This window comes from Lithobates pipiens, unplaced genomic scaffold (genome assembly GCF_037356315.1).
Source record: "Lithobates pipiens isolate NorthernLeopardFrog02 unplaced genomic scaffold, aLitPip1_a1.2 Scaffold_8, whole genome shotgun sequence".
Lineage (NCBI taxonomy): Eukaryota > Metazoa > Chordata > Amphibia > Anura > Ranidae > Lithobates > Lithobates pipiens.
Genome location: NW_027507903.1, coordinates 596,646,356 through 596,657,548, shown reverse-complemented (window position 1 = coordinate 596,657,548; position 11,193 = coordinate 596,646,356). Strand labels below are relative to the sequence as shown.

General features: G+C 45.4%; 1 protein-coding gene across 1 annotated transcript in view; it reads left to right on the top strand.

Moving 5' to 3' along the window:
* Positions 1–929: 929 nt before the first annotated feature.
* LOC143961252 (phospholipid phosphatase 3-like) overlaps positions 930–11,193 on the top strand; it is a 29,135-nt gene continuing 18,871 nt past the window's right edge. The window contains exons 1-3 of the mRNA XM_077470487.1: positions 930–1,508; positions 7,340–7,494; positions 10,759–11,030. Coding sequence (XP_077326613.1) covers positions 1,349–1,508; positions 7,340–7,494; positions 10,759–11,030 — 587 coding nt within the window. The 5' untranslated portion in view covers positions 930–1,348. The remainder of the gene's footprint in view (positions 1,509–7,339; positions 7,495–10,758; positions 11,031–11,193) is intronic.

The window sequence follows — 11,193 nt, the reverse complement described above, 5'->3', positions numbered from 1 at the left end:
TGTCATATGATGTCTAATGCCGCGTACACACGATCAGAATTCTCGTCGGAAGAAGCTCTGATGGTTTTCCTGACGGAATTCCGCTCAAGCTGTCTTGCCTATACACGGTCACACCAAATTCTGATCGTTTATAACACGGTGACGTAGAACACATACGACGGGACTAGAAAAAGGAAGTTCATTAGCCAGTAGCCAATAGCTTCTGTCTCGTAGTTGAATCTGAGCGTGCGTGATTTTTTGGTGTGTCGGAATTGCATACACACGATCGGAATTACCGATAGAAAGTTTTTCCGTTGGTAAAATTGAGAACATGCTATCAATTTTTGGCTGGCGGAAATTCGGCCAGCTAAATTCCGATGGAGCATACACACGGTCGCATTTTCCGATGAAAAGCTCTCATCGGCCTTTTTCTGGCCGGAATTCCAATCGTGAGTACGCGGCATCAGTTTACGTGGCTAAACATTGCAAGTTTAGGAGATATTCACTGCACCTACAGGTAAGCTTTATTATAGGCTTACTGGTAGGTACAAATGTAAAAAATTACTTTACTACCACTTTAAAGGGCCACGGCGAGTGGGTGGGAAGGGGTTAAAAACCACCAAAATCCACCTTCCTTTTGCCTTCACCGATCACCTCAATGCCTTTTCACGCGAAGGCTCACGTTTTTCAAAAAAGTTTTTGGTAAATGAAACCTCCAAGATGCGCTCGTCCCTGTTCATGACAGGTGCTCTTTAAAACTGTGGCAGCCATGCATGTCTCCTAAACCTTAAATGGCCCCTACAATTTCAGCACGCCGTGCAGTGTGCGCACATGGTCATGTGACCGCCGCTAGAAGCGACACCTGTCAGTGGGTAGGATGTCTGAAAGCTTCGATTGGTCACGAGGTGGCACAGCTGGGTGAGTTTCAGAGTTGACTTTCCAGCAGAAGAACATATGGCGGGGTTAGACATGGGACAGCGGTAGATTGCAGGGTCCCAGGACGATGAATTATAGGGTGTGGACCACTCACAGCTCAGATTACAGCTGCATTATTCTTTTTTCCTCTGCAGCTATCTCCCTTTCCTCTCCTTCCTTCCAAAGTCTGTCTCACCCTTTCCCCCCCCCCCCTCCCTTCCTTCATCATACACCGCTGTCAGCTCCACCTCCTCTTCCTCTCCCTTTAACTTTCTCTGCTCTTGCAAAGTTTCAAGTCACTCCAGAGAGGGCTGCAGGCGGGAGCTGTAGGTGACTGAGACTCAAGGACGCAGCGAGTGCCAAGAGCAGAGTGGACGTCCTCCCTCCTAGAACCAGATATAGACAAGGTTAACATCCAAGTCGTGGTTCCCTTCGCCCTGCTGCTGCTGAAAAGATGCATCTCACCCCCGGCGGAGCTCCAGATTGGTGCCCTGACCCCAGGGTCCTCAAGGTGACGGTGGGGGGCCACTGCGTTGGCAGAGAGTCCAAGAGCAAAGCCTCCAGGGGCTCCAAGAAGTGGCTGATATTGTTGGACCTGCTGTGCCTGTTCGCGGGTAAGTTGGTGTCTATGCCAAGACAATCTGAGCATTTTTTGTAAAGGTGTCACTGGAGTAGTAGGATTAGGAGTAGAAGGTTCACATAGTCTGGTCAAGCTTTGCCCTATCGCATGCAAGGGGAATTCCATTTTATTTGAATTCTCCTACATGTGGTTGAGCATTAATCAGACACTCAGGTTTGTTGATGTAAAGACATTTGGACGGGCATGCACCATTTGACAACCTATCAATATCTTCTTGGCTAAAAAGGGGCGCCGTAGTCACCGCGGCAGCAATGGAGGAATAAGGGGAGCCACCAGTATGGGGAGCCACCTGCAGACAGTCTCAGCGCTGGGGAGAATAATTAACGATTGGATAAGGTGTACTAACCTGCCCAATGACTTTTCCCCACAATCTCTTAGCCCTTGTACACACGGTCGGACATTCCGACCACAAAATCCATCTGATTTTTTCCGACGGATTTTGTCCGAAACTGGTGTTGCATACACGCGGTCGGACAAAGTTGTCAAAAAATCCGATGATGACGTTCGTTCGTTATGAAGGGACTATGTTGCAGCTAGTAGCCAATTGCTTTGGTCTCGTAATTTGATCTGAGCATGTGTGGCACTTTGTCCAATCAGAATTCTCTACAAACGATCGGACAAAGTCCGATCAGATCGTGTTGTCGGAAAATGTTATATCCAGCTCTCAAACATTGTTGGTCGGACATTCCGATGGAAAAAGTCAGATGGAGCCCACACACGGTTGGATTATCCGTCAACACGGTCCGATCGGACATTTTCCGTTGGAATTTCCACCATGTGTACAAGGGCTTAGGTCTGTTGTGAGCTGTCCCATAGACACTGTGGGGTTGATTTAGTAAAACTGGAGCACATAGAATCTGGTTCTAACTTCAGCTTGTTCAGTTAAGCTTTGACAATACATCCTGGAAGCTGATTGGTTTCTATGCAGAGCTGCACCAGAATTTGTTCTCTCTAGTTTTAGTAAATCAGACCCACAAGTGTGTGCAAGGGGTGTGCCGGATGTGCCTGGGCACACCCTAATCACTCGGTGTGGCGCAGATTCCCCCTGTTGATAGTTCACCAAAGCCCCATAACAGGACTCCTAAAATTTTAAAAAATACAATAATAAAAATAAAAACCTAATGAGACCATCCACTGCCCTACTGAAACCAACCAAGTCCACTGCTCTACTAACACTGTCCATGTTTTAATACATTTGGGGTGCACACCCTAATGCAATTAGACTGCACGCACCTATGATCAGATACCACGAGACATCTTATTCAACCAATGTAGGACCATCCATGGAAACCTTTAGTAACATTTTTACTCCTTTAGTAAATCAACCCAAATTCTACAGAGCAAGGCACACAACGCTAAAGCTGGCCATACACAATACAATCTGATTGTGCAATCTCTGCGCAGTCTTGTTTAGGTTTACCAATACTATAATGTGACGACCTTCCTAAGTAATACAGCTTACATACAATCAGGCAGGACATTACACTATACTAAGTTGTTAGTAGATCTAAATGAGATTGTATCATCAGAATGTAACATGTATGTTAAAAATAATCGACAGCAACCAGCTTCGATTTTGTAACAGTCTATCCAGTGCAAAACTGACGGATAATGGCTATTATGGGCATGCGTTTCATGACTAGGTCCATTTACACTGTTGCATTTTAAAGCATGCATTGCAATGCATGGGTCCAACATCCCCATAATAAAGCTATAGGGGTTGATTTACTAAAGGCAAATAGCTTTACAAAGTGCAGTTGCTCCAGAGCTTAGTAAATGAGGTAAAGCTTCACTTTACAAAGAATACCCAATCACATGCAAGAAAAATAAAAAGACAGCATTTTGCTTGCACATGATTGGATGATGGCAGTCAGCAGAGTTTCTGCTCATTTACTAAGCACTGGAGCAGGGCCAGGACAAGGGGTGGGCGGAAGGGGCGGCTGCCCTGGGCGCAGTGGTTTACCATAGGGATGGGGGTGCTTTCCTTCTGTTACAAAGCTGGGAGGTTTGGCATTTTTGCCCTGGGCACTGGATGACCTTGTCCCAGCAAGTGCAGTCTATTTGCCTTTAGTAAGTCAACCTCACAGTCTGTCCGCATCTAAGCACTGCATTTTGAAAAAACACAACATGTCTGTTTCTTTGTGCATTTTATTTTGCTGGAAGTCCATCAGTCCATCCAAGTCAGGCATTGGTCAATGGCTGTTTAACCACTTATGGACTGCCCCACCAAGATATACCGCGGCAGGTACTTGATTTCACACAGTGGGTCTGCCATAGCTCCCAACTGTCACTGATTTCGAGGGACTGTCCCTGATTTCGAGGGACTGTCCCTGATTTCGAGGGACTGTCCCTGATTTCAAGCAATGGCCCTCTTTCCTCCTCATTTGTCCCTCATTTTGGTCTGATCTTCATAGTTGTATATAAAATGCGTTTTTTACTGTCAAAAAAGTGTTTTCCAGTGCTAAACCTTTCATCCAAATTCTAAACTGCTGCATTTTTCAATTTTAAAAGCCAATATAAAGGAATAGTAGTGGATAAAAAGCACTTGTGGATTTAATTAACCTTTTTTTGTGGTTATTTTCCCTTTAAGGGGGTGTGGCCGGGGGGGGGGGGGCGTGTCCTATGCCTACATACGTTTGCTAGTAGGTGTCCCTCATTTCCATCTCAAAATGTTGGGGGGTATGGGTCTGGTCACTGTATTAGTGTCACTGCGCCCCAAAAAGTGCCAGTTAGGTGATCCGATTTGTCCGCCGCAATGTCACAGTCTCGCTCAAAATTGCTGATCGCCGCCATTACTAGTAAGAATAAAAAAATAAAAATCCCATAAAAATATCCCATAGTTTGTAGACGCTATAACTTTTGCGCAAACCAGTCATTATGCTCTTATTGGGAGTTTTTTTTTACCAAAAAATTGTAGCAGAATACATATTGGCCTAAATTGATAAAGAAATTAGATTTAAAAAAAAATATAAATTTATTGGACGTGTTTTATAGCAAAAAGTTAAAAATATGTTTTTATTTTTTTTAAATTGTCGCTCTTTTTTGTTTATAGCGCAAAAAAAAAAAACGCAGAGGTGATCAAATAGCACCAAAAGAAATCTCTGTTTGTGGGGAAAAAAAGGACGTACATTTTATTTGGGTACAATGTTGCACGACTGCGCATTTGTCAAAAAGTAATGTTAAAGTAATGCAGTGCCGCCTCGCAAGACTGGCACCCGAGACCGAACCATCCCTTGGATGCTGCCGCCACCATCTTCGATAAGGAAGTCAGGAAATAAAGCCTCGCGGCTTCACTTCCCGGTTCCCTACTGCGCATGCGTGAGTCGCGCAGCTCAAACTGAATGGTCCGTGTTGTCTCTGGGACCCGAGTTTGCCACAGCAGACAGCGCGGTGGGGCGGGAAGAGGCAAAGTCTATACCCGGAAGTGGGTGTATCTGCACCCCCCTTCCCCCCTGAAAGGTGGCAAATGTGACACCGGAGGGGGTTCCGAAAAGCGGAGGTTCAATTTTTGTGTGAACCTCCGCTTTAACCTGGAGTTAAAGAAACAGCCAATAAATGGACAGCCCGGCCAAGCTTATCATTAACGAAGGTCCAACATTTCCTTTGCAAAAGCAGCTTGTTTAAATATTTTTCATCCTGCTGCTGGCAGGCAAAGTTCAAGTCATTATTATTGCCAACTTTTCTATTTAGGGATATTTTCTTTACAAATTAGTCTAGCTTGAGCCATCAGAAAAATATATTTAAACTCCACTAATGAATGGGGAAAGTAAGAACCTTGACCAACACAGTCATTTGAGAATGCCAACTTTAAAGGTGTGCCAGTTTTGCTTGCCAGGCATGATTGCCATTTTAATGTAAAATTTTTAAATATTCGAATAGCAATAGGTGTTGTTCTGTTTCACATGCCACTTTATGCATTGATAGACCTCCTTAGACCCAGTCTATCCTGGCAGTACAGTCACCTGCTGACTTGTTACCATCCACAGGCAGCTTAACTCGTCAATAAGACACAGATGTTGAATCCAACAATGTTTTTCCAATCTTTTCAAGTGTAAAAAGACAATGACTTTTCTGAGCCCTGTCTCTGCAAATGACTAACACTGGATGAGGGAACATGGAAGAAGTAGGGAGGCTCTAGCTAGGAATAAACCAACTAGCACTAAACAGGAAGGGGAGGAAGATACGAAAATCACATTAGTAAACAAGTTGTAGGTGGCCCAAAACCACCATTAGATGTCAGCTTAGTACAAAAAAAAAAAAAAAAAAAAATCACCTAATGTAGTTCAATACAAGACATAAAAAATACATGAAAGTGGGGCAGAACAGGTGAAACATCTTTCTTAGGCTAGAGCTAAGATATCAGTGTTTGCAGGGGCATAATTATAGTTTTAGCAACTAATGCTGCAGCTATGGGCGTGGAAGGGTCTGTGGAGGCAAATAAAATATAGAAAACCAGTGTGCATGTGAAAAGAACACAAATCCAGCTCTATATTATTAGGGATTGTGAGGGTTACTGTTGACATAGATCCTGAACCCCCATAACATTTCCAGTCAAGAAGATTGGATGTCAGAGAGCAGGAGGAGACTTCTGTATCATTGTCATTGCTAATCCAGGCCAGCCCTTCTTAACCCTTTCACCCTAGAGCAGTGGTCTCCAAACTGAGGCCAGGGGGCCAGATTCCACCCGGTGCTGCCTTTTTCTGGCCCTTGGGGTCCTTTTTTTCATCCACTGATACCAACAATTGGACATAATTTCCTCTACTGACACTAATGAAGGGACAACATTCCTCCTAATGACAGCAAAGATGGGGCACAATTCCTCCCAATGATACCAACAATGGGGCCCAATAACACCAAAGATGGGGCACAATTCCTCCCAATGATACCAACAATGGGGCCCAATGACACCAAGGATGGGGCACAATTCCTCCCAATGACACCAACCATGGGGCCCAATGACACCAAGGATGGGGCACAATTCCCCCCAATGACACCAACCATGGGGCCCAATGACACCAAGGATGGGGCACAATTCCCCCCAATGACACCAACTATGGGGCACAATTCCTCCCAATGACACCAAGGATGGGGCACAATTCCTCCCAATGGGTTCAGTTCTGAAGAGCTGGGCAGTGACCTTTGGTGCAATTCAGGGTGTAAGTAAAGATGAAGGTGGGAAAGCTCTTATAATGAAGTAAATTGCTTCAAAAAGGATCACCAAATTGAAAAGCGGCTCTACAATAGGCAAGAAGAAAGTAAAAAAATGAGCCTCCCAGAGATGACACTAGTGCGACTTCTGAGTCACATGACAAGGTAAACCCATTATATTCAATGGTGCTCATTCCCATCAATGCGACTCAGTACAGTGTGACTTTGGAAAGGCTCCTGTGCTACTTTGGTGTGATTTACAGTGTAACCTGGCCCCATAGAATATTCAAAGTCTCATTAAAATCGCACTACACAGTTGCACTGAAAATGGAGTTGCAGCGGTGTGAACCAATATTAAATTAGATATGATAGCATCACCACATAACATCAATGTTCATCAAATTTGATGTTCATTAAACAAGACAACTCATCGACCCATTCTTAGACAAATAACATCGGGCGCCTCTGCCGATCGGCCACCAAAGGGTTATGTTTGTCTACTCCTTTTGAACTAGTAGTGACTATGGTGACAGGTGTTCTGCTACCTGCTCCCGACAAAGGTACACTGTGTGTTAGGAGCTGTCACTGCCAGATGCCATAGAGGTGTAGAGGGGGCTCACCAAAAAGTCATTGTTATGCCTTGTTTCTCCCTTGCAGTGCTCACACCTTTCCTGGTCTTTGAGTTTGGATTGATCGCACCGGTTCATCGAGGATTCTTCTGTGATGACAACAGCATCCGATTCCCATTGATCCGAGAGGAGACAGTGAGCGACACCATGCTTGTCAGTGTGGGCTTCATCGTGGGAGTCATAGTAAGTGTTCCATGTTTGGAGCTCCATTTTTAAATACAAGCACAGTGGGCACCTTTCGCCACCAAAGTACAGCAGGGTTAGAATATTATGTTATGTGATAGTTACCCGTTACTGAATGTTTCTCAATTCAAATTTCCTATTTACTCTCTCTCTCTCCTTCTCTTTTTCTCTCTCAATCTCTCTCTCTCTTCTCCCTCACCCCCTCTTTCTCCCCGTCTCTCTCTATCTCCCCCTCTCCCTTCCTCCTCACCCCCTCCTGCTCTCCCCTCTCCCTCTTCCCCCCCTCTCTCCTCTCCCTCTTTCTTCCCCCTCTCCCCTCCCCCTCTTTCTCCCCCTCTCCCTCTTTCTCCCCCCTCTCCCTCTTTCTCCCCCCAATCTCTTTCTCCCCTCCATCTCTCTCTCCCCCCTCTATCCCTCTCCCTCTCTCTCCCCCCTCTATCCCTCTCCCTCTCTCCCCCCTCTATCCCTCTCTCCCCCTCTATCCCTCCCTCCACCCTCTATCCCTCTCCCTCTCTCCCCCTCTATCCCTCTCCCTCTCTCTCCCCCCTCTATCCCTCTCCCTCTATCTCCCCCCTCTATCCCTCTCCCTCTCTCTCCCTCTATCCCTCTCCCTGCTCTATCCCTCTCCCCCTCCATCTCTCTCTCTCCCCTCACCCTCTCTCCCCCTCTCCCCCTCCATCTCTCTCTCTCTCCCCCTCTATCCCTCTCCCCCTCAGTCTCTCTCTCTCCCCCTCCCTCTTTCTCCTCTCTCTTTTCCACTCTCCCCTCCCTCTCTCTCCTCTCTCTTTTCCACTCCCCCCCCTCTCTCTCTCTCTCGCTCCCCCTCCCTTTATCACTCTCTCTCTCCCTCTCTCCCCCCTTCTTTCTCTCTCTCCCCCCTATCTCTCCCAGTATCCCTCTCCCTCTCTCTCCCCCTCTCTCTCTCCCCCTTTCTCTTCTCCTCACTCCCTCTCTCTCTCTCTTTTTCTCTTTTCTCTCTTCTCATGGGGACACTATTTTTGGAGACCTGGGGGTCCCCAAGTAATTCCCTTAATTTCCAGGGATTTTCTTTCAAAACAAATCTGACAGGGATTTTAACCCTCCCTTGCTCTATCCAAAATAAAATAAAATAAAAAGTTTTGTCTATCGTTCTACTTTAAGGAACAATTCCAGGCATAGTATTTTTGCATAGTTACATTGGTTTAGCTTGGACCAATGTAACTTTGTACCTGGCTGATGCCTTTGTAAGCTGGAAATCACTGTGTTTTGCTACTTTGGCGGTCTCTACTAGCTTCCGGGTCCTGTGCTGAGTGGCAGACCTGATGCACTGTCAATACAGGAGGTCGGCTGCTTGGCACACATAGCTCCCAACTGTCCCCGATTTGGAGGGACTGTCCTAGATTTGGAGCAATGTTCCTCTGTCCCTCATTCCTCCTCATTTGTGCCTCATTTTGGTCTGACCTATATCGATGTATATAAAATGCACTTTTTATGTATCAAAAAGTGTTTTCCAGCCTAAACCTTTCATCTGATTTCTAAATTGCTGCATTTGTAAATTCCAAAAGCCAATATAAAGGAATAGTAGTAGTAAAAAAAAACACTTGTGGGTTTAACCAATCTTGTTTTTTCGTACAATTCTCCTATAATGGGCCGTGGCAAGGGGCGTGTCCTATGCCTGCATACTTTTGCTGATAGGTGTCCTTCATTCCCATCTCAAAAAGTTGGGAGGTATGGGTTCGGGCATTATTCATGGAATGCTTTGCATCCTCTGAATGAATGCAAAGTGTTCCCTGATTGGAAAAAATGCAGAGTCGGGCCAGCGACATGTTCCAAAAGAACAGAAATGAATGTCTCTAGTAAGCACCGATGTTCAGCTAATGAGTTAACATATAAGATGTTTAAGGAGGGCCTACGGGGCAACTGTCCAAGACTGGAGCCTGCAATCACACCTGTGCAGAGCATATTTTTGCCACTTCTGACGTTTTTATTATGTGTTTTTGCATGCGTAAAAATGTTTTTTTTTTAAAGCATTTTACAAGCTTTGTGCAAGTGGTTTTGCTTGTGTGTTTTCAGCTGTTTATTTCCTGGGCTTTGAAAGGGGAGGAGAGCAGTTTTTTAGGAGAAAACGCACAAAAACACGGCATACATTAATAATTAATGAAATACATTAATGAGTTCCCATTGAAGACTGTAGGGGCAAAAACATCCGCATACACTAAAGAAAATATGCATTATGTGCTTTTTTGAGTGTAGGGCAGTGATGGCGAACCTTGGCACCCCAGATGTTTTAGAACTACATTTTCCATGATGCTCACCTACACTGCAGAGCGCATGAGCATCATCGGAAATGTAGTTCCAAAACGTCTTGGGTGCCAAGGTTCACCATCACTGGTGTAGGGCATAGAGCATGGGTGCTCAACTTGTGCCTCCAGGTGTTGCCAAACTACAAGTCCCATGAGGCATTGCAAGGCTGAAAGTTATAAGCATGACTCCCAAAGGCAGAGGCATGATGGGACTTGGAGAGCCACAGGTTGAGCACCCATGGTGTAGAGCAGGGATATGCAAATAGCAGACCTCCAGCTCTTGCAAAACTACAAGTCCCATCATGCCTCTGCTTCTGGGTGTCTTGCTTGCGGTTGCCAGAGTCTTGCTATGCCTCATGGGAGTTGTAGTTCTGCAACAGCTGGAGGTCCGCTAATTGCATATCCCTGGTGTGGATTTTAGGGTGCATGAGCCTACAAATGTGAACAGGATTTCACAAGTAGTCAGCCATAGGGATACCAAGTTAGAAATGCCCATATGTCAACAGGGGGGCTAAAGTTTGCCTTCCATGTTTGCGCCAAAGAATTTTGCCACCAATTTCGAATTTTTGCAGAAATCTCTCAATTTCCCTCGTCATTCATTGGATAGCCTTAAACATTTTATTTTTACTGAGAATTTTGATGATGAAGCCGTGACTTCTTGGGAACGGTGCCATCCATTTGGCCGGTTGTGACCCCATATTTGTGCCATGTGAAAAATAACACAGATGGAAACACAAATGGGGCCCCCGGCCAAGTGGCAGCCATATTGTTTGAATCATGCACCACAAATAAAGTTTCTCATCAACTCTAATTGTAAACAGATCTTTATTAATAGAATGTGACACAATGGCTAATATTGTTTAAAGGGAAAAAAAGAAATAAAATCTGCTTCCTCCTTCTATGTAACACTCAGTGGCTGTTTATATGATATTGGCCGGTGGCCATTGCATTGGCTCTGATGATGTTTTTTCCGCCTTGGCAGATCATCCTGGGGGAATGTCATTGGGTCAACAAGCAGCGCAGGTCGGAGTCGGGTCCCAAGGAGGGATACTTGTCCAGCATCTACCGGCAACTTCTTCCCTTTTTGTTTGGAATGAGCCTGGGACAGTTGTTGACGAATGTCGCTAAGCTGAGCGTTGGGCGCCTGAGGCCGTACTTCCTAGCCGTGTGCCAACCAAAGGCCTACAACTGTACAGCGGGATTCGTAGAGAATTACACATGTACAGGGGACCCCAGTGCTATCACAGAGGCCAGGTGAGGACATTTAAACCTTATTTACAATCATCCTGGCGATAAAGTTAAAGCGGATTGTACAATCATATTGTAAGGTGCATGAACAGCCTAAAGCTTTTCAATCTGTACAATCTCATTGACATTTACCAACAACTGTGTAGAGGAAGGGCATGCCTGGCTGTTA